At 49.0% G+C, this 26,308-nt stretch overlaps 1 protein-coding gene across 2 annotated transcripts in view; it reads left to right on the top strand.

Annotated features, from left to right (window-relative positions):
- Positions 1-26,308, top strand: part of LOC147693550 (sodium-dependent proline transporter-like) — a 323,414-nt gene that overhangs the window by 163,813 nt on the left and 133,293 nt on the right. For both annotated transcript variants that reach the window (XM_086933770.1, XM_086933771.1), the window contains exon 3: positions 425-556. In XM_086933770.1, coding sequence (XP_086789896.1) covers positions 425-556 — 132 coding nt within the window. The remainder of the gene's footprint in view (positions 1-424; positions 557-26,308) is intronic.

Raw genomic sequence — 26,308 nt, 5'->3', positions numbered from 1 at the left:
TTTCCCCCATGTAAACCCTGTTGCCTACACTTGTTGCTTCTTCTCCCCCCTCCTCACTTGTGGCTTGTCCCTCCTCCCCGTCCTCACTTGTTGCTTTTTCTCCCTCCTCCCCGTCCTCACTTGTTGCTTCTTCTCCCATTTCAATCCTGACTTGTTGCTTCTTCTCGAACCTACCCCCTTCCTCTCTTGTTGCATCTCCTCGCACCGCCCCATTCCTCACTTGTTGCCTCTTCTACCACCTCCCTGTCCTCCCTTGTTGCTTCTTCTCCCATCTCCCCCCTCCTTACTTGTTGCTTCCTCTCGCACCTTCTCCTTCCTCACTTGTTGCTTTTTCTCTCACCTCCAGTCCTCATTTGTTGCTTCTTCTTCAACTCCCCACTCACTTGTTGCTTCTTTTCCCACCTCCCTATCCTCTCCCATGCAGGAGCCTTCCTGATCCCATACAGCATCATGCTCTTCTTCACCGGCTTGCCTCTCTTCCTGATGGAGCTCAGCCTTGGCCAATATGGCGCCGCCGGACCCATCACCGTCTGGAAGTGCTGTCCCATCCTTAAAGGTAAGGTACTGTGGGGTTAGGGGAAACTGAAAAGTTTCTATTTCATTAATTCCTTGCATGAAATATATCCTGCTTCTTTGTCATTATTCTAGATAAGTGTTTTATACTTTTTCGGTCCCTTTTAAATACACTACTAATGTATGTGTTTATTTCCATCTGTTTTTCATAATGTACAGCCTACTTATATTATCAGTACTGATTTATTCTTTGTTCTAGAAATAAATGCAATTACAACACATGTATTTTTAGACTTGTTCAGTGTGTGTTAATTTCGCCAATCATTTATCCTCCGACACCACTAAAGTACATCAAACACCGCTCCATGAAGCAGCGCTTAGTGCCACACACAGTGGTATCACTGAGGTCGGTACCGCGCCATTCAGCATTCCTGCACCCGGGAATAACTGGTGCACGAACACCAGGTCCAATTCCATAAGGTGCACAAACCACCTGATAAAATCTTTTCGGAAAGGGCCAAGCCACCCCCACCGCTTACCATTGTGGGCGCGAGGCATGCAATGGTCTCCCTCAACTGGCAACAGCCTGCCGATGGCCTAGGCACCCTCAAACCTGCATCCACTCCCACACTCTAGCTGCTCACTGCAGAAAGAGTGGGTGCAGAAAAAGCACTAAAACCAGGCAGTATCCCCATGGGGAAAATGATCCGGTATTCCTGGGTCTGCTCTTGTGGCACCAAAACTTGAAATTGCATGGTGCAGGGGAGCAATTAGCATCTGGAATGGATGTATGAATGCATGTATGTGGTATTTCTATAGCATGAACCTAGCCAGAAGACTGCGGAGCACTGTACATGGTCAAAGCAATATTTGATCCCGGTCCCAGTTTTTTTTTCAGCATCCTGCAGCCTCCAGGCCCTTGGTAGGGATAAAGAAGCTAATAAAATATAGCACTGTGATGGCTTTTATGCCAAGCCTTCCAAAGCCAGAAACTTCATATATTCCCGTACTCTGTGGCAAGAACCAGAGAGAATAGCCCACCCAGGAGCCATGTACTCCCATTTCGAAGAAGCTCACAGTTAACAGGGGCTCCAGAATCGCTTACACCAGACCGTGTTAAGTCACGCACACTAGTTCATAAAGCAGTTTATGGATCCATCCTAAAAGACCTCATATACATACGCCACATATATCGTTTTATTAGGAAACTAGCTCTAAAGATGGAGGGCTCCTAATTCAAAATCGAATCTTCTCCTTGGAGAGCGGGTTCTGTTTGGAATGATTTGTTCTGAACCTAGGGCTCTGTACCGGTTTGCTCCTACTCATGAAAGCTCTCCGAACAGTATAGTTTAAAAATTTAGGTGAAATCCCAAGCCCTTCTCTTGGGGGCCTTTGGGCAGTAAAGCGACGATTATGATGACCGGGGCCGGACTGAAAACCCAAAGCAGCCCTAGCTATTTTCTCGTACCGTTCCCTGGGAAAGCATTGCCTGGCCCCGGGAGGCTGGAAACGCTTGTTGCTTTTGTTTCTGGGGGCTGATATTGTAGTGACAAAACCAGGCCCACCACTGCAAAACCGGCCTCCACCCTTCCAGCCTCCTGTGGAAACGCCTGAAGCACGGTACGGCTAGTCTGGCCCAGATGATGACCGTGATCAGGAAAAGGAGAATAAATATAAAGGCATTGACCTATTAATGCGACATTAACAATAAAACTCTGTCATCGCTTTATACTATGAAATGCTACTTTGTAGAGTAGAGACCTCATATGCAGTTTAGTCATTAAGCAACTGTTGGGATAGAAATTGTGCCCTTGTCAAATTTTTGTTGCCAGTAATCCTATCTCCTTGTATTTTGGCCAGTAATCATTCCGTCCCTTTCAGGTTTTGACAGGAATTGAACACGATTTGGGTGTGCTTGATCCAGGTCTTAGCACCCAACTGGAACAAGCATTGGCAAACCCAATAGATCTGGGGTTATTGTGATATTGCATGCAGCGTTATTTATTACATTCGAACGAGAAGCGCAAGAGGGAGCCAGCAGAGAATAAAAAGTGCTATAGTTCTAAAGTAGTCCTGCTTGTAGTTTAGTGCAAGCACTGGAATGGAGGTAGAAAGATGCACCCAAATAACCAATGATGTGATTTGATTTGGTATTTCTAAAGCCCACGATTGCCCTGAGGCGTCTTGGCGCTATGTTCGATGCTTAATGAGGAATTGTGCTTACCTGTATTGTGTTAGCAGGTAAAAAGCCATGTTTTTACAGCTTTTCTGAAATGCAGGAGCAACGGGCTGCATTTTATCGTAATGGGGAGTAGGTTCCAGTCCTTGACAGTACGGCAACAAGAAACCTCTCCCTCCCCACCTCATCTGCTTGAATTTAGGAACTTGCACAGTTTTTGAATGGGCTGAACTTAGACTTCAAGCCGGCATCTTCAGATGGGTTCTCAGGAATTGTGGTCCCATCCCATACAAGGCTTTATAAGCCAGACACAATGATTTAAACCCACTCCTCTTCCCCATAGGAAGCCAGTGAAGGCTGCTCAATCTGTGGCCTACTGGTTCCGATCTAGCTATTTTGAGCACCATCCTTGCGGCGGCGTTCTGCAAACGCTGGAGTTGTGCTAGGTGTTGGACTTGCAATCCTGAATATAAGGCATTTCCATAATCTAGTCTGGCCAAGGCCAATTCCGTCACCAGTGTTTTGCATGAATCTTGAGGAATATATGGGCTGACTCTTCTAATCATTTTCAATATATACCAAATGGTTGTTGCAAAGTTATTTATCTGGTCATTAAAAGTCAGTCTGTTATCAAAAATGACTCCCAGGGGGGCGTGGCCAAGATGGCGGAGTGAGGAGACGCTTTCGCCCGGAGCTCCCGACCCGATCCGGGACCTGAGCCTTCTGTATAGCTTGTTCTCCCCCCCATCGGCATAAAACCGATTGGGGACGGTGCGGGAACCGGTCGGGCTGTGCTAGATCCGAAGTCTAGCTCTGGAGTGGCCGGGGGTCCGTAGTCCGGACCGCGGCACGGAGCGACGCAGAGATCGGAAGCGAAGAAGGATAGCGGCCTAGCCGGGGTTGGGCAGAGCTCTGTCCCCGAAGCTCGCAGAAGTCAGCGGTGGTACAGTGGCAGGAAGTAGGGGACACACCTGGGTGCCGTGACGGTGCTGGGAGGCCCTAAGAAGCGTCTGCTGCCCGCAAGGACGACCCACCCCTGGTTGTCGGTCCCGACGCAAATCGAGGCCGCGGCTGTGGCCTAGCTGATCGGAGTTTCTGCAGGCCAGAAGGGCGGTGTCGCTGGGAGCGTAGGCGGAACAAGGGCTGCAGCGACGAGTATCGGAATCGGGACCCTCCAAGGACCGCTACGGAGGCATCGGCTCCTGAGCGACTGGCGACTAGTCCTGGGGTCGAACGGAGAGATGTCCGGAGGCTGCGCCATCACCGGAAAGGGTGCAACAACTTGCAGAGGCGTGAAGAGCCGCCATAGTTGCTTTCGGAGGTAGTGAGGAAACCGGCGGAATACGGTGGTGCGTGGTGCCCTGGAGAGCTACACCGCGGATGGTCGGCTTGTCGAAGAAGACAGCAGCGGTCGCCGAAGGAAAAGCTAGGCGCGAGGAATTGGACTGCACAGGTCGTGGAAGGATCCCTGCACTTGCTCGCTGCGCTGCCGAGGGCGGATAGTGGTGCCCGGGCCACAGAGGTCATTCCCAGAATCGGGGGGTTCGGGAGAAGCACCCCGCGGCACAGGACCGAGTCATCATAGCAAGAAGAGGCAGGTGGGGGCGACGCCCGGGTGTCTGACCGGAGCGGTGCCCGTACTCGGCATAGCGGCCTTGAGGACAAGATGGCGAGCCAGAAGGGCAATAAACAGAACGACCGCACGCTCCCCGAGATGCTTGGCAGGTCTCAGACCAGGGGAGACAGAAATCAACCGTCGCCGAACGCGGCGAGTGGCTCTCACACAGCAGGGGGCGGTGAACCCCCGGTCACCAGATCCTTCTTGGAGTCAATTTTTGGCACACTGAGAGACGATTTTCAAGCGCTGAAACAGGAGGTGGCCGGGGATGCCCGAGAAATTCGAAGAGAAGTGGACGGTCTAGGTGAGAGGGTGGCCACGGTGGAAAGCTCCACACAGAGACAGGACGAGGAAATCACGCAGCTACAACAAGAAGTGTTGCGTTTGAGGGACCAACAGATGGACCTCCAGGCCCATAATGAAGACCTGGAAAACCGCTCTCGGCGGAATAACATCAGGGTCCGGGGAGTGCCATCGACGGAAGAGGGGACGGATGTGGCGGAATACCTGAGGGAGCTCTTCAGGGACATATTGGGTGAAGCGGCGGACTTTCCGGTACGGATTGATAGAGCTCATCGAGTGGGCCCTCAGAGGCGCGCAACAGACATATTAGCTTTTCTTCCTGATTTTCCACTGAAAGAACGGATCATGGCGGAGGCCCGGAAAAAACCCTCGATGACGTTTCGAGGACACCCCGTGGCCTTGTATCAGGACCTGTCTGTGATCACCCTCCAAAAGCGGAACGTGTTCAAAATCGCAACAGACTTCTTGAAACAGCATGAAACACCTTATTCCTGGGGTCATCCTTTCTGACTTATTTTCAGGTGGAACGGTGTGCTACGTCAATTGAGGTCCCTACAGGACATGTGCGAAGTACTGGGGATCACCGCGGAGGAGGAGGTCTCCGCCACGCCACGCAGGAGACACGCCACAGAGGACGGGTGGCACAGGGTCTCGAGGCGCAGAACGTCAGCGGCATCCCAGCGTCCGAGCTCGCCTACCATCAGGGCTGATATGGCGAGCGCCATCCAAGAAGCCTCCAGAGATACCGTGGTGCACGACGGTGTCACGCTAACAGCGTAAGACTGCTGCGGGGGGAGAACGACTTTGCATTACTGTTCTTGCTGGCTTAGGGCCATTGAGGGTTGGGGAGGGAGCAGACGGTGGAAGGGTGTGGCTGGACGTCCACTACGATACGTTACTACGGACTTGTCCGGACAGGACATGGCTGTGACAATTTCTCAGAGGGTGTTGGGGGTCTTGGGGGTTTGGGGGGGGGGAAGGGGTGGAGGGGAGTTGGGTCACCGAGAGGGGTGTGGGAGGAGGGGGAGTTGGGGGGCAGGGGGGTTGGGAGTTGGGTAGGGAGGGGGTGGGTACAGTCCGTTCAGTGTTCTTGATGTTTCCACGATGCCCCGATGGGGAGCTCTGGGCAGTTGAGGCCCACAGACCCTCCTTCACTGCAAAGGATCCATGGCATGTTTCATTCTGTTTTGATTCCCTATGGCGACCCTTAAGGTAGTGACCCTTAATGTTAAAGGGCTTAATAACCCTGTCAAGAGGAGGGCAGTCCTGTCCTTATTAGAGAACACACAGGCTGACATCTGTCTTCTACAGGAGGCTCATTTGCTTGCGCGGGACTGCCATAGATTACGATCCCGCACATTTCCCACACAGTTCTTTTCTTTGTCCAACACCAAAACGGCTGGGGTGGCGATATTGGTGTCTAACTCCTTTAGGGAGGAGGTACTGCACAAGTTTGCAGAGCAGAAGGGGACACTCTTAGCGCACAGATTCAAACTAGGAGCCCTGACATTTACCATCGGGACGATTTACTGTCCGAATGAACATCAGGATAGCTTCTTTCAGTCCGCATTAGTGGACATAACAGCATCCCCGGACAGGCACATAATTTTGGGTGGAGATTTAAATATGGTGGTTGACTCGGCTATGGATAGGTCGGCCCAGCGTTCCCCACAGACAGGGGAAATGTCACAAGTAGTTAAATCCCAACTGGTGGACCTGGATCTTCATGACCTTTGGCGCCACTTGCACCCCACGGATCGAGACTACTTCTTCTACTCTCACGCACACAAAACATACGCGAGGCTAGATCACATCATAGTTACCCGCCCAGTCCGTGATCTAGCTACGACGTCGGAGGTGGGGGTCATCTCCCTATCTGATCATGCGCCGGTCTCGGGGAGTTTCTCTCTGCCGGCTGATCGGTTCCCCCGTGGGGTCTGGCGCCTCAGAGACGCTCTTTTACATAAGAAAACAGTTGTGCAAAGGGTTACGGCGGCGATCAGGGACTTCCAAACGCATAATGACAACGCTGACACCTCGGTGGCGGCGCAGTGGGCCGCACTTAAGGCGGTGGTCAGAGGGGAATTTATTGCGGTCTCCTCGGCGGAGAACAGGGAACGGAGACCGAAACGGGACGAGCTCACGCAAAAAGTCAGGGAACTGGAAGAGGTGCACCGCCGTACAGGGGCCCCCAGGATTTGGAAACAGCTGAAGGCAGCGAGGAAGCTCCTGTCATCCCTGGACATGGATTGGGCGGAATATGCAGCACTACGACTGAAACACGCTTATTACACGGGGGGACAGGTGTGGCCGCCTTCTGGCGAACAAACTCAGAGTAGCCCATGAACGCCATCGGGTTAAGGAGATTGCGGCGGGAAATGGCGGGCTGGTCGCGGAGGATGTTCAGATAGCCGAGGCCTTCCGCCGATTTTTACGCGGAATTATACACTGGGGAGAGCCTAATAGCGCAGGAGTCGGAGGACTACCTGGACTCAGTCACCCTTCCGTCCCTGGAAACATCTCAAACGGAATATCTCGAAAGGGAGATACGGGTCGAGGAGGTTGCTGCCATCTCCAGGCTTAAACATGGTAAGGCCCCTGGCCCGGACGGCTACACAGCGCTCTTCTATAGGACGTTCAGCGCCACGTTGGCCCCTATGCTGACTAAATTTTTTAATTCCTTCTCCGAACCAGGGGCGATCCCACCGGATCTCCTGCAGGCCACAGTATCGGTCATACCTAAACCAGGGAAGGACCGAACCCAATGTAGCTCGTATCGTCCGATCTCCCTTTTGAACGTGGATTTAAAACTTTATACGGGAAATCTGGCGGCACGCCTAGCGCTTCATTTGCCGGGTCTGGTAGAGTCGGACCAGGTTGGCTTTGTCCCCGGGAGATAGACGGTGGATAACACCAAGAGGGTAGTACATATTCTGGAGAAGGCTTCCCGGATTCCTGGAGAAAGAATGCTCCTATCGATTGACGCTGAAAAAGTGTTCGACCGGGTGCACTGGCCCTATTTGGAACGGGTTATGGCGAGGATGGGCATAGGTGAAAAATTTCGCACCCTGGTTTTTAATTGCTACCGGTTCCCGTCGGCGGTGGCGCGGGTGAATGGCTGTCGCTCTCAAAGGTTTTGCATTGAACGAGGCACCAGACAGGGCTGCCCACTGTCCCCACTCCTTTTCGCTATGTACATGGAGCCCTTCGCCCAGAGAATCCGGCAGAACCCGGACGCGATTGGAGTGAGGATGGGGGGGATATATTCACACGGTCAGCCTCTATGCGGACGATGTGATTCTGACCTTGGAGGAACCGAGGCGTGCTCTGCCTGCGTGCATTGACGAATTGGAGGCTTTTTCACGGGTGGCTGGATTCAAAATGAACATGGGTAAATCAACAGCAGTGGACATCTCCCTGACTCCTGCTACACGGCGGGAGTTGCAGGGCCTCTTCCCCATGCATTGGTCGGCCCACCAGGTCCAGTACTTGGGTATCCTGTTGGCACCTACATTGCAGGCCATGGTGACAGCCAATTATACGGCTTTGACTGGAAAGATTAAGGAGGAACTGGGGAGATGGAGTAAGGGCTTGATATCGTGGCTCGGGAGACTGGCAGCGGTTAAAATGACGGTCCTCCCACAGATCTTATATCTATTCCGGGCCCTGCCGTTGCAGCCGCCTAAAGGCTGGCTCCAGCAGACACAGTCGGCTCTGTCCCGTATTATTTGGCAAGGCCGCAAGCCTAGGATGAGGAGGGTTCTCTCCACGTTGGCACCGGAATCGGGGGGGCTGGGGGTCCCAGATTTACGCAAATATTTTCAAGCGGCATAGCTGAGATACCTGGTCGAATGGAGCCGATGGGAGTCGGACAAGCACTGGTTGTTCCAAGATCAGGTGGTAGCGGGCCGTCCCTTACAGGAGGTGCCCTTTCTGCGTAGGGCTCATCGCCCCCCGAATCTCTACGCGTCTTTTGTAACGCGGGTTCCGCTGAGGGTGTGGGATGCTACTAGCAATGCACACGAACTTACCGCGTTTCCCTCTCCGTTCACACCTATTGCAGACAACCCGGACTTCACGCCGGGGATTACCCAGGGAGCTTTTGCACACTGGCATGCTGCCGGTTGCAGGACCCTCTTACATGTGTATGTGCCGGACGGAGTTCTCCCTTTCCAGACTCTCAAGGAGGAGTATGGTTTGGCTGAGACAGATAGGATGCGCTACTGGCAGGTGCGACACTGGGCTTTGCAGCCACAGGTGCCTGAGCTGGCAGACAGGAAATTATTGCCGTACGAGAGGTGGTTGGTGACCCGAGCCTCGGATGCTAAGCTCATCACGGATCTTTATAAAATGTTACAGCCTCCCCCCACACACTTTCATAGCCCAGGTAGGGAACACTGGAACAGGGAGCTGGGAAGAACACTGAGCCATAAAGAGTGGGACCAGATTTCATACCGCGCACGACACTCTGCATACCATATAGGACTAACTGAAACTTTCACTAAAGTGTCTACATACTGGTATTACACTCCGGAGCGGTTGCATGAGATGGATAGACATATTGATAATACCTGTTGGCGAGAGTGTGGGCAGCCTGGTACACTGACACATGTCCTGTGGGAGTGCCCGTTGTTGAGCCTCTATTGGGAGGAGGTGCTAGATGAGATCGACACCCGCTTTGAGATAGAGTTGCCCCGCTTCCCAGCATACGTCCTGTTGGGCTTGTCTAACCGGCTGATGTACCCACTAAAATCGCGCAGGGGTAGACCAATTGCTATAGCACTGGGCTCCGCCGTTCAAAACATTCTAATACACTGGCGGACCACCACTGTTCCATCCATCACGGGTTGGCTACATAGATTATGGCATGTCCTGGGCATGGAGAAATTATCACTGATGATGGCTGGGGAAGTAGATCAATTTGAGGAGTTGTGGCAGCCCTTTCATGCATTACTGGCCACAGAGTTCAGGGAACTAACCTGTCCGAGGTACCTGAGGCTCTTGAAACTGACACCACCGCTGGAGTTCACCATTTAATCACCACAGGCTGGATAGGGCTAGGGGATAATGGGGTGGGCTGAGCTCAGAAGGTTTAGCTAGACAAGACACTGGACGGGGGTACTGGGAGTGGGGTAGGGGGGCAAGGTGGGGGTGGAGGGGAGTTGGGGGGGGTAACTGTTTCTTTAAAGGGGAAAGGGTACAGAGACTTCATTTCTACCTCAGGGTGTTATTTAATGTGATGTGGATGGAAACGGAGCTCACGCAGCCTCTACTGCATTTGCGGGACACGTAGCATTATCTTGAAGATGGGCTCCCGGGGTTACAGCACAAATTTCATCGCTTGAATGTCTTTCTTATCTGTGTACTCTTTCAATAAAATACTTTAAACATAAAAATGACTCCCAGATTTTTAACCTTATTCACTGGTTTTGGGCAACACCCAGACTTTCCAGCCACCACCAGGACGACCACAAATCTGCCCCAGCTCCCAGTAGCATCGCCTCACTTTTCTCCCCATTTAGCTTCAAGCTGTTTGACTGCATCCAATGAACAACCTGTGCCATACATTCATTAAAACGCCTTTCTGTCTCCTCAACATTCCCAGTGACTGACACCACTATTTGGGTGTCATCGGCGTATGACACTGGTGTAAAGCCATACTGCCTTATGATATCTGCCAGGGGAGCGACATACTCATTAAAAAGTGTGGGGCTCAAGGATGATCCTTGAGGAACTCCACATGGTGATTTAAAAGGGGCAGATGTACATTCTCCTACTTTTACTGAGAAAGACCTATCTCTTAAGTAGGAGGCCATCAGCATGAGTGCAGTCATGGAACTCTAGTTCTGCTAAGCGTATAAGTAATATCTCATGGTTCACGGTATCGAAGGCAGCAGAGAGGTCCAATAGAATCAGGGCTGCCTTCCCTCCAGCATCTAGAATCATCCTCAATCCCTCGGCTGCCAGAACGAATGCAGTTTCTGGTCCGTGCTACTCTCGGAATCCATATTGCGAATAGTCCAGAAGTTCATTTGCAGCAATATGTTCTGATAGTTGATTATTGAGTAATTTTTCAAAGACCTTAGCCAGGAATGGGATTTTTGATATTGGATGGTAGCTGCTCGGTTGTTTAGGGTCCAAGTTGTCTTTTTTTAAGAGTGGCAGTACTGAAGCTGTATTCCACATATCTGGATAGTAGCTTGACCGAATTATTTCTGTGAACACAGTGTTTAGTTGTTCACTTAATAATTCCGAGATTATGTGCATCACCTTGGGTGGGCAAGGGTCCATTGGTCCCCTTGAATTGATCTTCTTTACTACCTGGTTGATGTGTTCAGATGAGGAAGATAAGAAGCAGAACCCAGATTTAGGACATGAAATGCCCAGATCTTGTGTGTCTTGTTTAACTGAGTCCATAAACTTATTGGTATTCTTTAAAAATTCATACACTGAAGTGACTTTGTGTCAACAAAGAACTGCCCAGAGTGTTGTAGAATTCTATGTTGCTTTCCATTTGTATTGCAGTCGGTAGGTTCGCTAGTTTTTTGACTGTGGTGAAATGTCCCCTACTAGAATTCTTGGTCTCATTATTTTTATTAGTGTAATACTTGCTTTTTTACCCTCATGATCAATTTTTTTGTAGTCTGCCAATGATTGTACACAAGACCTTTTCTGACCTTCGGCATGTTTGTTTTTGTGCCCTTAATGAATCTATGAACCACGGTTCTGACAGATTTTTCCTCCTGGAAGTGAACCATTTTGTAGGGGCTGCAATATTAACCGCCGATTCAATCCAGGCACCTAGTCTATCCATAGCTACATTACTGTTAGATATTGGTTCAGGTTTACTCTTTGCTAATATGGCTTGTAACAACGGGGCGTCAATTTTAGCCCAGTCCTGATATGTAACCAGCTTATGTTCCTTCCTGGGCGTTGTCTGCACCTGATCTATGTTTAAGGAGAACAGAATAGCTTTATGGTCTGACCACGGAACAGGCAGTATTGTGTCAACTTTAAGGTTAAAGTTGGAAGTAAAGATCCCGTCCAACATGTGACCAGCTGCGTGTGTATCTTGTTTAACTATTTGAGGTAACCAATTGCATTACGTAAGAGGTGAATAACCACAGGTATGAGCTGGGACGTTATAGACAAAGTCTCTAGCCAGTGACTGAAAGTGGTATGTTGCAGAAAGCCAATGGTTGAAAGATTCAGTCCCAAAGCTGTTCTTTGTATATTTTTTGCAAAAGGTCCCAAAGCCCCCTCTCTGTATATTTTTATTAATTGGTTTATGTGGCAGTTTGCTATCAAAACCAAAACCTAAAAGAATGGCTGCCTTCTGTTTTTTCAAATGAACCTTTTATTGCTATTTACTAAGAGAAAATGGTAATTAGGAGAAATAGGACTAAACAACTTTTCTCTGGTCCTTCACCCTTAAAAGATTTTCATGTTGGTGTGTCCCAAGACGGGCAGAGACCCTTACAGGGTGAATGGAACAGGACACTCTGGGGGCCATGGGTTAGACACGGAAGCATACAGCTGGTCTTGACCCATGACCATCATGTCTCAGAAGTAATGGCTAATGCTGGGGGTAGAAATGGCACTGAATGGAATCCGGAGTCAGTGGCATTTCCATGGAGAAATAAGTCAACAGTGCCATTCAAATCCTCACTAAGGTACATAAGAACTGGAGCCAGGGAGAGGGTGCCCTATCCATACCGATCTGCAAGGTTACACAGCTTGGTCTTTCATACAGGCAATTAGAGATTTCCCACCCAATTATTCAGTGTCTTGGAAATGTCAAAGTGAGATGTGTGGGGGGTTTCCAAAACTTAAGAATTTGATGAGACCTTGTTTATTTCTCTATGAAACAAAGTTGTTAAAAGAAAGGTCAGCACAGCAAAGAGGTGAAGAATTAAGAGGGTATTTGTCTTTCTAATGGTGTCAAGTCAACCCCACACAAGAGTGTAGGAGGAGAGAGGGAATCTGTTTTCCATTTATCACCATGTTTACACATCAGTTGGCTCGATGAAGACTCTGGGCTTCCCTCCGCCATTACAAGGCCGGGGCACTCCGTTCTCTTCAATGGTGCTCTCAACATTCCAATGTTCCAATTATATTTAGTGTTCCGCAGATTTTTTTAAATTAATATATCTTTGATGTCTGTATGCCAGATACCAAGGCTCCTACATTATTTCTGACCAATTACTTTCAGACCTACATTTTTCTACTTTTGAGTTGGTCAGTAAATGATCTATTCATTGCTACCATCACTCTCATGGTTTGCCCTACACAAAACAGTGATTTGCTGTGCAGCAACTGCAAGTCTTTTGCTTTGGGGATTGTTAGATTAGAGTCCGGTACAACGAGCATTTTTAACGAATGACCTCAAGCACCCCAATATTGTGCATACTGTTCATATTTATTCTCACTGGTTCAGCTTTTACATTTTAGGGTTACCAATTTTAATGTACATTACGTTCTGGAACATAGGTGAGCTCACATGGTATACATAGGAAGTGGTGCCAGGCTCTGAGGCTAAGGTACCTGATAGAAGCAAACTCATTACACCGTAAGTGTCGCTCTTGACAGTGTTAGATTACCAGCTGCCTACTGTAAGAGGGGTTTGAGTATTAAATGGTGATCTTAAAGGTTCTAGATTTTAGCCTGTGGGTGGTGGTAAAGGTTGAAAATGCTCCAAATGGGAGCTAAGTAGACACAAGGTCCATGTTAAAGCCCCTGATACCATGTCGTATCCATATTGTGAGGGTAGAGTTTGACGTGGTCGAGGGAGCACTACCCCTTTTCAACCTTAGTCTCTCTACCATTACAGAGATGAATAGGAGTGCAAATCTTTAGGACCTGGTAGACCGACTCAGGCCGGCTCGTGGTATGTGAAGGACGCTCTCCAGCTATATCTTCTGGATGACCTCCTGATGCTGACCACTGTCCATGGCTCGGGCCTCATTTTATCCAACCAACCATGAACAAGAATGAGACCCTGCTTTCTTGAATTGATCCCTTCAGGAAGTGAAGGTAATATCTAGGTAGTATGTGACATGTTTTGTCTGTTAAGAGGACAGTCCAATGTGTTCCTAAGCAGAAAGTTTGTTTCCTGCAACATTTTTCATCTGGAAATGTCGAAGTAAATTATTAGTTTACTTGTAGAAGTTCCAATGGAATTTTGTCACCTGAAATTGTTGGTTGTTTTTCACACTACACAAAATGCTTTAAATAGCCACCGTTGAGTCCCCCCTAAACAAGTACCCCAACCATGCCCTGTAACCAGCAGGGGCCCAGAGTATTCCAAGAATTAAGGTCTCCTGGCAGGCACTTGATTTTGTCATGTAAGCAATAAATGTAATGTCACTTCCCTTAGTTATTTTGTAATAATCAATCCATATATATGAGTAAGTTTAAAAAAACTAAAAAAGTTGGGATATCTGTCGCCAAGTCGGATTATCTCACTTTGAGATGGAAAAGCCCCCTCCGTGGTGAAGGATGTGCACCCTTGCCCCAAGTGCCCCAGCTGCAGGATCCTTGGTACCTATTTTTGGTCATGGGTGCACATGGATCATGCTGCAGCCTGTCTCACAGATTGTGGCCTTGTTAGACTGGGAGGAGTGCACACTGCATTACCCTCATAGCTGTAAAGGGCTGCTGCACTTACGAAGAGTTAAGTAGCACAAGTGCTGTGGTGGCTGCATACTGTTTGTGTACTGGTCAGCAGAGTAAAAAGGCCTTTTTACCTGTGTCACTGAAGGGAAACCTACCAGCCCACTCATGTGAAGTTCCTTTGCTCTGTTCTTAATGCACCCTTGGCCTACATCCTGTTAGTATGCAGCTCAGTGCAGCACTCATGTGTTTGCATGTGCATGCTTGAAGGTACTCGTGCCTGTGTGTGGTACAGTGCATGGAAATATAAATTCCTTATTAGAAACCCAGGGCCTTCGAGAGACGTGAAGGTGGAGGAGCCATCCCAGACAGATTTCTGGATTGCCTATATTCCTGACAGCTGGGACACACACATAAACACACGGACACGCTCTCACGTGCACATCAAAATGTCTTTTTGATTCCGGAAACATCGCTGTTCAATAGGGCTGGACAGATTGTCAGAGAGATGATGGGGCTGATAAGGGAAACACTGCAGAGACAGGGAATCCCAACGAGCAGGGCTTGGGCCTCTGTATCCTTTAGGCAAGCAGACTTGAGGTGCGATTCTCTATCACTTCCATGGGCTGTCTGTGCGCCCATCAAACTTGGAGTCACTGCTGGTGTGGTAGACTGCTTCCTGGACAAATGATAGGCCACAAGAGTGGGCACATCTGTGTCCGGAAACAGATTATAAAAAGGGGAGCTTGAGCCTCACAAAATTGTCAAATGTCAGATAGTCAATTGTGACTGTCCGTCCACAAGGAGAAGCTGAGTATGTCTCTTATGATCATGACCGGAGACCAAGGTCTGCTAGCATCCCTGCTGGGTGAGGGGACATGACCCAGGAGAATGAAGACCACTTGTCCTCAAGCCCGGTACACTAATTTTTGCCTTCCACTTAGACCAGAGGACGGTTTGAGGAGGAGGAGCATGCCTGGAAGGAGTGAAGTCCAGTGGGTATCCGGTTGAGTGGATCCCTAAAAAAATGTGAGGTTCCAATCCAGTCAGGACAGCTGAACCGATTGAGTCATCTGTCAGTGTGCCGCTGTTTGCAACCCCGTATCCCAGGTTGAAGCCCCAGTTAAGATCGCAGTCCGTCGCCCCAGCACATCTGACCAGAGGTTGTTGTCTCCCTGGGAAATGCTGTGACTGGTAGGGGCCATCGACCAATGGGAATAACCACAGTCCTTTGGCAGGAAAGTGGGACTTAGCATCTTCCCAAGACAATGCTAAAGTGCTGGCCTTAATAAGGCTGTGTATGGTATTTGTGGTGTGCTATATTTCACTTTGTGTTCGTATATAATTTTCTAAAAGCAGATATCTGGCTTTGCCTTCATTTACTGTAGTCGCTGCATGTATTTTGAGTCTTGTGCCTGTATAAACCTTACACCTATATCCCCCTGAAAAGCTTTGGACTGCTCGACCCATGCTACCAGTGTTGGTGAGGTCCAGGAAGAGTACTTGACTCCGTTACTCAGAGCGCATAGTAGGTCAGTCCCTAGGACATTAGGAATAAAAGGCCTCGGCCTCCGCGGATGTGCCCCCTAGCTTCTGCTTGCCTCATGGCCCTCTGAAAGGGTTGCATCCAGTAACATTGCAACTGTTTGCCCACTGGTTCCTGATATTATTAGGCATATTCATCTACACAAGGATGTGACCAGATGTAGATTCCTCTAGTGATCCTTGCACCAAATAATTTCAACCAAGTTGAACTCCAGACCCCTACCGCTAAGTGGGCCTGGCATGCTCTGCTGAGATAGCAAGGAGTAAACTAATAGCCACTTTTGCCGGCGCTCCCCTTTTTTAGGTCTCGCTCCTAGCATTGCGCAGGTCTGCTCGTGCTTCGTGAGACTTCACGTAGGGGCTTCTGAAAGCTGACCACACGCTCGTGCTTGTGGTTTTGTTATTGTTGCAGGCTATTGGGCGTTGCGTGCATCTTTCTAACAAAGACAGCACGCAATTGGGCAAATGCGGGTGCATGTCCATCATTTGCCCTACCCATGGCCTATAGGTGTCTGTTACCCGCACGGCCAACATCTATTTTACATTATCGTGCCCGATAATGCAAAACAGAAGTCTCGCTGTGGCGCGCACGCAACACTTCCGTACTTGTTTAGGAAAGGAAATAATAAACACCAGTTTTCCCAAATGTTCCATGATCTATCAGTGGCGCTTCTCATTGAGTTGAAGGGGACACTTTCCACTCATACTATTGACGAGCAATGTCCCACAAGTGTAATTTTGCTGATTGTGATAGACTGCGACGTGTGAATCACGATTTGTAACGATGTTGAATTGGATCATAGTTTTCTCTCCTCTAAGGAGAGGCTTCCTTCCTTTAAGGTAAGCCTTGGAGCAGCCAGAAAGCCCGGTTTCCACCCTCTTCTTGCTCTTTCTTCTGTGTTAATTTTCCCCTCTCCGTAGCGCACTCAGTAACACACTCAGATCGGTCTCTTTTGAGTGTGTTCCAGCACACATCCGGTTTTATACGGTACTCCCTTTATTCACAATGCAGAGAATCCTGAACAACCAAACATACACCAGTCATTATTTCTTGCTGTTATGTTCCAAACCTCATTTCTTTCTGGCCTTTGTTCATCGATTGGCCGCCTGCTTTAAGCAAGGTTTTTAGCTTTCATCGATAAGGCTGGACCCCCGGCTGCCCTGCAGCTCTTGCCTTTTGCCACACTCTGCCTACATTTGTCTCTGACAGACGACTCGCACCTGCCAGGAATTTCCAGTCATGGGGTGTTCCTTTTTTTTTCTTTCGCTTAAATATGCCCGGGAACTTTTTGCTGTGGTTTCGCTGTAGATTTGAGACTGTGGTTTTGTTGAGAGGAGCCATAACTAAATGTGAAAAAGGATATATTTTTTCATGTAGTTACATTTACCTTCTACACGAAGGAGATGGGTAAGTGAGAGATCGGCTTTTGTCATTTGCAAAGTTGCTTACTTCCGGATTTCTTTATGTCCGATTTCCTGTTCTACAATCTTTCTAGTCAAATGCAGAAGAAAACGTACAATTCAAAACATATCATAACCGATACTAATTATGTCCGATTTCCTCTTCTACAATCATTCTAATCAAATGCAGAAGAAAACGTACAATTCAAAACATATCATAACAGATATTAATTAAACAAAGTATTTTAAATTGCCTTTTGTGACATACTCATCTCACAGTTGGCAATAAAGTGATAGGGATCACAGTTCACATGGCTAAACGTTACACCAAGCACAAGGAAAATAATTGTGGTCATAGAATGCTAAAGCCACTTGTTTGCAGTTGCATCCTATACAATGATGTGCAAGATATCATTTATTATGTTTTCTACTCAGATACTCCAAAATAAAATGCTTGACAAAATAAAATCATCTTATTATTTTTTTTTCTAAAATCTATTTTGCCCTTCTGGTTCGTAATTCTAAACAAGCCGTGGAAATGCAATAGGTCTCGCATTAGAAAAGTTGGAGCTATTGGTTTTGTAAATGACCTTTTTTTTTTAATGTGTGGGTATTGAAAATAGCACATTTTTTTTTTCATTTACAATGCCAATACTTTAAACTTTTTCAAATGTGACACCTATAGCATTTCTAATGCAACATGTTTTGTATGTACATGACTTAGATGTATTCATCTAGCAAATACAAATGGTTTTAAAACATTTTAATTAATTAAGACTGAAATAAAAAAGATTGTAATTTATAATAGCAATATCTAAAACTATTTTAAATAACTTTTCTGAAGAATATGTTCAGTGTATTTTATTGTGACGAAAATCCAAGAACAGAGGTGAAATATCACCTGGACTTGAAGACCCAGGCTGTCCTATTAAACCTCAGTACATCAAAATGCTACAGCAGCGTCACCAATTCTCAACCCAGACTAACTGAAGTGGGAAAACTTCACACAGCTGCAAACTGGCGTGCACCTCGAGGGGACGGGCCCTGGTGGCCACCTCCAATCAAAACCCAGATTTGTGCACATGCTCTCGAGCCTGAACAGACGAACACACAGAACGGCCGTGCACACAAGCGGAGCTCCGTGTGCTAGCACAAACCTGGAACACAGACCTGCCGTGCACACAAACGGTGTTCCGTGTGCTAGCACAAACCTGGAACACAGACCGGCTGTGCACACAAGCGGTGCTCCGTGTGCTAGCGAGAACCTGTAATAGACGGCCCATGCACACAAGCGGAGCTCTGTGTGCTCGCACAAACCTGTAACAGACGGGCTGTGCACACAAGCGGAGCTCCGTGTGCTATCATGAAACTGGAGGCTTTTAAAGATAAGCGACTAGAAGGGGCAGAGTTAGCACCGCCCTGCATTGTATCGCAGGACTGCATAAAGCAATGGTTAATCCCACAATGGCTCGCAGCACTGTACCCCCTGCAGACTACAGAAGTAGCGGAGACCTGTGTAAACAGCCCAGAGGCGAAAAGATAGTAAAAGAATAGGCAAGGCAGATTTACTTCCGCCACCTATCAAAGCGCTAACTGGAAATATTTGCTTAAGAAGGAGAAAATAATAAAAGTTTGCCGAGCATGGTCAAAGCCCAAATAGCTGTGGATTTTGTATAGTGAAGACGAGTTTGTGCTCACACGGACACTCATGGCAAAGGTAGAACAAGGGAAGAAATGGAGACGAGAGGAGTGTAAAGGGAGGGCGATTAAGATACTGTAGAGCACTCCCCACAAAGGCAGGACACAAGAGGGGAGAGATGTGAACACATGAGAAAGGTGGGCAGCACAGCCCTGGCTAGAAAGAGGTAGGCATGGAAAAGGGAGCGGCTTATAGACGTGCACAGGCGTATCATGTGTAAAGGAACAGTGGTAAGATCTGGGGGCGGGGGGAAGGGCAGTGCAGATCTGGCTAGAGGTGGGTGTGGGCACAAGGGGACACAGGCCAAAGGGACACAGGGGAATCATGGGTAATGAAACATTGGTGAGATCGAAGGGCTGGGGGGGGGGGGCGCAGTCCAGCCAGGTGCACGTGGACACAAGTGCACCATTAGGGACGCCGGGGAATCATAGGTAAAGGAACAGTGGCAGGGGAGTGCAGGGGGTAGGAGAGATGTGGCACGGGGGCAGGACATGTGCTCTCTAGTCTTCGGCAGAGGCAGGAGGTGGCCGTGGAGAGAAGTCTGCATGAGTGAGATCTGTAGTGCGTGAGTGCACCAGGAAGAGTAAGGCACACATTATCAGAGCAGCTTCCGGGAAGAGGTCCTGCACTAAGGTGTGAGCTCTGAGAGCAGATGTGTAATAGGAGAGAAGAGGGGGTGAAAGACAGGAGGAGAAATACAACAAGAGGAAGAGAGCAGGCCAATTAAAGTGAGGGAAAACCAATTCCACCATGACGCACTCAACACTTTAAAGGAAGACTACAATGAAAGGAGAAAAAAGTAATAGCTGCGTGCCTACAAAAACAAAGCGACCGCGGCCGCTAACCTCAAAGCGGCTGCGGTCGCTTTGATGTTCTTGTCTTAATTTGTGGGAGGAGTAGGGGGAGTGGGGCGCGCATGAAGTGGCTGGTGGCAAAAGCTGTAGTTGTGGGCTTCTCCGCCAGCCGAGCCGTATTCCAAAGCCTTTGGGAGCATTTTCTGCAGCCCCTACAAAAGTTCTCGCTTCGCGCTAGCGGAGACTAGAACTAATAAAGATGGGCTCAATACACAGCTGAGAAAGTAAGCAATGCATAAATACAGATATCTGGATTTATCCAGCGGTTCTAGGTGTCAATCTGAGCAGGCAAGGAGCTGGTGCAAAGGGCTGTGAATATCTAGCAGCGAGATGGTCATTAGCACAAGCACCATTCTGCTGAAAACTGCCAAAGGCTGACAGTAAAAACAAATGTTAACATACAACAGACAATATACAATAAACAATCAACAAAAGATAATAAAACCACTAAACAAGAGCGTCACAAGAGAGTCACGCACGGACTGTTGCTGGAGGTTGTTGTTCCAGCTCAGGTACAGTCTACAGATCATCCGGTGACATCCAAGAATAAGACCAAAAGAGACAAGACGGAGGGAAGGCAGAGAAGGGGAGGAGGGAGGAGAAATGCGACACGGCGGGCAGGGGAGGGGGCGGAGCGGGGAGAGGGTGTGAAAGCAGCAGGGGCCTGGAGTGCGGCTGAGGGAACTGAAGAAATGCGACACGGCAGGCAGGGGAGGGGGCGGAGCGGGGGTGTGGGAGGAGTGCGCCTGAGGGAAAATACATGCAAGGCAGGCGGCTGGGGGCATGTGCACGCGCTTTTAAGCTCAATGCTCATGCGCATTGAGCTTGAATTTCACGGGCACTGCAAGGAATCGCCACGATTCCTTGCAAGTTGGTTAAAGACTGTTTAAGCCCCCATAGTCTCGCAAGCTCGATGCGCATGCGCATCGACAGGCGAGACCTAAAAATCATGTGTCAAAATATTTCTCAATAGGTTCCTAAATTCTTCTTAAGATCCGCATATTTGTTATTTAATCCCATTTCGGTGTCTCCTTTAGCCCAGACGTCACATGGTGAACTTGAAACGATAACAAATCATCAATATAAGGCTCAAATAATATTTTAGTTGTTTGCTATTCCAAAGCAGTGCTGAAAGCAGTCACTGGTACCTTTATCTGTGTGGCAGCGTTTAGTTGTTGGCTTTGCCACAGCACCACAAAGCTCTACGAACGTTCTAAAAATAAATTAACATAACATGACCCAATCATTGCCACGTGACGTAGCAAGGGCGTGGCAGAAGTGAGCGAACGACGAATCGAGAGGATGGAAGTCCTGCAACAGTGCTTGCCCGGCCCCTTCGCTAAAGATTACAAGTGGGAAGAGTACCTGTTCTTGGAAGCACAGTAAAGTTTTTCTTACTTTTTAGGTAGAGCCTGGGCAGCGCATGAGCTGCTCTGAGAAGCATGCTGTATTCAGGTAGGGACTTAAAGCTCTGCCCACTCTCCGTCCATACTTTTTATTGGCTTGTCATTATCCACTATAAACTGGTCGTTGGTCAGTAGGCTATGTAGTTCCTCCTTAGTACCACCTTGTCTCAATTTGTAGCCACCCATGGCCGCACCCCGTTAAGTGTGTTGTTACTCTGTAGGCTTTAATTACAGCCTCCGAGTACTATTTTCTCAAATAGCTTGACACGCTCTCTCCACACACTTTTATTTCTCCATTTTTATAGCATGAACCCATTTGCAATGCAATAAGTCTCGTATTTGTGAGAATTTAGACTATTGGCATTGTACATGACAATGCCTTTTATTTATCGGTTTTAAAAACAAGCCATAAATAAAAGGCATTGTCCTTTACTATGCCAATAGCTCAAACTCTCACAAATGCAAGACCTATTGCATTGTAAGTGGTTTTTTTTTGTTTTTTTTTTAGCACGAATAACCTGCCCCATGAGAACCTCTGTCAGATGCCCATATTAATACATGTTCTCATGACGAAGTACTCCAACCTTCCTGGCCTTACAAAATCTGGCTATCTCCCTGTTTACCTCATTACACGCCTTGTTTATTGCTGTTGACTTGCAGATTCCCCTCCAGTCCCTCTCAGGCAAAACCTGAGTCCATAAAATGTCGGTTCCTCTCACTTGTCTTGTACAACCTTCAAATCCTTTTACATCAACTTTAATAAGTCCACCCACTTTACATCAACGTTAATAAGTCCACCCACTACGTCATTCTCTTCCAGGTGAATTACCAATATTTGCAGCCTTGGTCCCATCTTTTAGTGCTTAAGCATCTGCTACCCCATCAAATGCCCCTAACCATGCTATGGCACCAACATCTTGTCGTCATCCAAAGGCTATTGGCCATGTGATTAGCCTTTCTCATGCTCACCTAACCACATCACTATGTAGTGCCTTCATAGCCCGATCGCCTTCCTCCGCTTCCTTTCAAGAGACCAGTCCCCTTAGCAGCCACTCACCTTCATGACCTCCCTTGCCTTACATACCCCCATACCTTTGCTGACCTCCACCTGTCCAACCTCTCCAGTGTCTCCTCACCGCATTGTAGTTCCTGTACAAGGCCCATCCGTCACCACTGTGGGAGCTGAGCCCCAATAATTCGAAGACTCTGGCTTTAAAATCGGCAATAGATCTAGCAGTTAGAGTCTACACTCCTCGTCAGAAAAAGAAATACTTTGGTAAAATATAACAATATAAATGTGGAAACATCAATAATTGTGTTCTAGATCAAAATAGGGAAACATTTATTTATTATGGATTTAACAAAAGCGTTAATGAGAAACCTGCATGAATTGCCAAGAAGGCTCCAACACAGAAGTACACAGTCATAAAACTTTATTAGTCAGGTTTAGGCAAAGCCAGAGACCCAAACTAATAAAGAATACTGAGAGACTCTCCTAAACAAATCTAGACAAAAATGGAAATAGTCTCAGGAGAAAATTAAAAAGTCAACCCAGCAGCAGATGATGCAACATTTAATAATGACCCGGTGATTCTAAAACCCAAGAGCTTTTATACACAATTTACACAAGCTCTTAATAAATTCTGCAAATTCAGCATGGTATGATCATGGTTAGCATTCCCTTTGTAAATCAAAACCTGCAACGTAATATTTTAAAATATTTAGTACCAACCCATTTCTTAAGATAAAAGAAATCTTTTGCCTACTCCCTCAGCAACTACACTCCGGAGAGGTTCAGCACAAAATGAAGCATTTCTAAAACAATGGCTCTTAGAATTAGTACTCCTACAATGGAACTTAAAGCGGGAGTCCTTGAGTATGATACTTTGGGTATACGATGGAAGCTTCATTCACAATGCACACTTCCTAACACAGTTCATTTTTAATCTTTTACTTCATTCACTTGATTCTCTGCTCAAACAAGAGGAAAGATCGTTTGCAGCAGGACCATGACTAGGCGGGGAAATGAGCAGGATCACGATGAGCTGAATATCAGAAACTGCATGCATATTAAAATAAATGGTATCTCACGTAAATGTGGCGTAACTCCTTAATGAAATGAATTACGTTTCAAAGCAACCTTTTAAATTTGTTTCAAGTGCAACATCACACATTCATCGAGTATGACTAAGCTTCATTCAAATTATAAATGTTCTAAAAATATTTTACACTTGATATTAAAACACTTGCACATTTTAAAAAGCTATTATGCTACAACAACTTCCCTCATACTCTTTACCTAAGCACTTCAGACACCCAGAAGGCACCGAAAAACAGGATAGCAAAATTAGCTCGGTATAACCCAGCTACTAGGCCAATATGCACACGATTTGTGCTTTTAATCAATCAATCAATCAAACCATTTATATAGCGCACTACCCACCCAGAGGGTCTCAAGGCGCTAGGGGAGGGGGCGGTCCGCTACTGCTCGAACAGCCAGGTCTTGAGCTTCTTCCTGAAGGCGAGGTGGTCCTGGGTCAGGCGGAGGTGGGTCAGGAGGGAGTTCCAAGTCTTGGCGGCCAGGTAGGAGAAGGACCTTCCCCCTCTGGTGGCTCTTCGGAAGCAGGGGACGGCGGCGAGGGCGTGGCCGGTCGATCAAAGCTGGCGTGTGGGAGCGTAGAAGTTGAGGCGGCTGTTGAGGTATCCTGAGCCTTGGTTGTGTAGGGCTTTGTGTGCGTGGGTGAGGAGACGGAAGGTGATTCTCTTGTTGACCGGGAGCCAGTGCAGGTCTCTCAGGTGTCCGGAGATGTGGCTGCGACGGGGGATGTCCAGGATGAGTCGTGCTGAGGCGTTCTGGATCACTGGAGTCTCTTCTGGAGTTTGGCGGTGGTACCGGCGTAGAGGGAGTTGCCGTAGTCCAGATGGCTGGTGACGAGGGCCTGGGTGACCGTCTTCCTGGTCTCGGTGGTGATCCACCGGAAGATCTTACGTAGCATGCGCAGTATGTTGAAGCACGACGAGGAGACAGCGTTGATTTGTCTGGTCATGGAGAGGGAGGAGTCCAGGATGAAGCCCAGGTTGCGTGCGTGGTCTGTTGGTTTGGGCGCGCTGCCCAGGGCGGGGGGCCACCAGGAGTCGTCCCAGGCGGAGGGTGAAGATCCCAGGATGAGGACTTCCGTCTTGTCCGAGTTCAGTTTCAGGCGGCTGTTCATCATCCACTTGGCTACGTCGGTCATCCCTTCGTGTAGGTTGGCTCTGGCGGTGGCGGGGTCGTTGGTGAGGGAGAGGATCAGCTGGGTGTCGTCGGCGTAGGAGATGATGTTGAGGTTGTGTTGGCGTGCAATGGCTGCGAGGGGGCTCATGTAGACGTTGAAGAGGGTTGGGCTGAGCGAGGAGCCTTGAGGAACGCCGCAGATGACTTCGGTGGCTTCTGATCTAAACGGGGGGAGGCGGGCTCTGTGTCCTTCCGGCGAGGAAGGAGATGAACACTCTAGTGCCTTCTCCTGGATTCCGACGTTGCTGAGGCGCTGCACTAGGGTACGGTGGCAGACAGTGTCGAAAGCCGCGGAGAGGTCTAGGAGGATGAGGGCCGCTGTTTCTCCGTTGTCGAGCAGGGCTCGGCTGTCATTGGTGGCTACGATCAGGGCGGTCTCGGTGCTGTGGTTGGCCCGGAAGCCAGACTGCGAGAGGTCGAGGGATCCGTTCGTCTCGAGGAAGGCGGCCAGCTGTTTGTTGACGGTCTTCTCGATGACTTTTGCAGGAAACGGGAGCAGCGAGATGGGAAGGTAGTTCTTGAGGTCGGTGGGGTCGGCTGATGGCTTCTTTAGTAGAGCGCTGAGTTCGGCGTGCTTCCAGCTCTCCGGGAAGGTAGCGGTGTCGAAGGAGGTGTTGATGATGTCCCGCAGGTGGGGTGCGATGACAGCGTCGGCCTTGTTGAAGACGAGGTGAGGGCAGGGGTCGGTCGGAGATCCGGAGTGGATGGAGTTCATCGTGCGGACGGTGTCTTCGGTGCTGATCGGGGTCCAGGTGCGGAGAGTGGTGGTGGGGGGCGGTGGTTCGGTCGTGGCGTGCGTCGGTTGAGTGCTGAAGCTGTTGTGTATGTCCGCGATCTTGTTGTGGAAGTAGGAGGCGAGGGAGTTGCAGAGGTCTTGTGAAGGGGTGATGTCGTTGTTTCCGGCGTTGGGGTTGGAGAGCTCTTTAACGATGTTGAAGTGTTCCTTGCTATTGTGTGCGTTGTTGTCCAGTCGTTCCTTGAATGCAGTTTTCTTGGTGGCGTGAATCAGTTGGTGGTGTTTTCAGGTGGCGAGCTTGAGGGCAGTCATGTTGTCCGGTGTTGGGTCTCTGGGCCAGGCATTCTCGAGGGCTCTTGGAGCTCTTGAGTTCGTCGGTGAACCATGGGGCTTTCTTGCTGCCGGGTCTGCTAGGTGGGGTCCTCAGAGGGGCGAGGTCGTCTGCACAGTTGCTGATCCACTTTGTGAGGTTGGTGGCCGCCTGGCTGGGGTTCGTTGCGCCGGTGGGAGGGTTCATGCTCAGGGAAGTTGCGAGCTGTTCGGCTGTGATCTTGTTCCAGCTTCTGCGTGCAACCTGTTGCTGGTGGTGGTGGATCGTGGTCCTTCTGAAGCTGAAGTGGACGCAGCTGTGGTCCGTCCAGTGGAGTCCGGTGGCGTGGCTGAAGGTGATGTCCTTGCTGGATGAGAACACGGGGTCGAGTGTGTGTCCGGCGTAGTGGGTGGGGGTGGTCACCAGCTGCTTGAGTCCGAGGTTTGCAAGGTTGTCCAGTAGGGTGGTGGTGTTGCGGTCGTTGTTGTTCTCCAGGTGGAAGTTGAGGTCCCCGAGGAGGATGTAGTCAGCGGAGGGGAGGGCGTGCGGGCTGATGAAGTCGGCGATGTCTTCGCTGAATTGTGTGCGCGGTCCCGGGGGTCTGTAGATGAGGGTGCCTCTGAGGGTGGTCTTGGGGTTGATGTGGATCTGGAAGTGCAGGTGTTCGGCGGGTGCGAGGGTGTCGTCGGTGTTGGTCGTGATGCGGATGGTGTTCCTGTGGATGATGGCGATGCCTCCTCCTGTCTGGTTGACGCGGTCTCTCCGGATGATCTTGTAGCCGTCCAGGATAGCGATGGCGATGTCGGGCGCTGAGAAGGCGTTCACCCAGGTTTCCGTGAGGAAGGCGACGTCAGGGGC

This window comes from Lissotriton vulgaris, chromosome 8, assembly GCF_964263255.1.
Source record: "Lissotriton vulgaris chromosome 8, aLisVul1.2, whole genome shotgun sequence".
Lineage (NCBI taxonomy): Eukaryota > Metazoa > Chordata > Amphibia > Caudata > Salamandridae > Lissotriton > Lissotriton vulgaris.
This window is presented reverse-complemented; position numbering and strand designations above follow the sequence as displayed.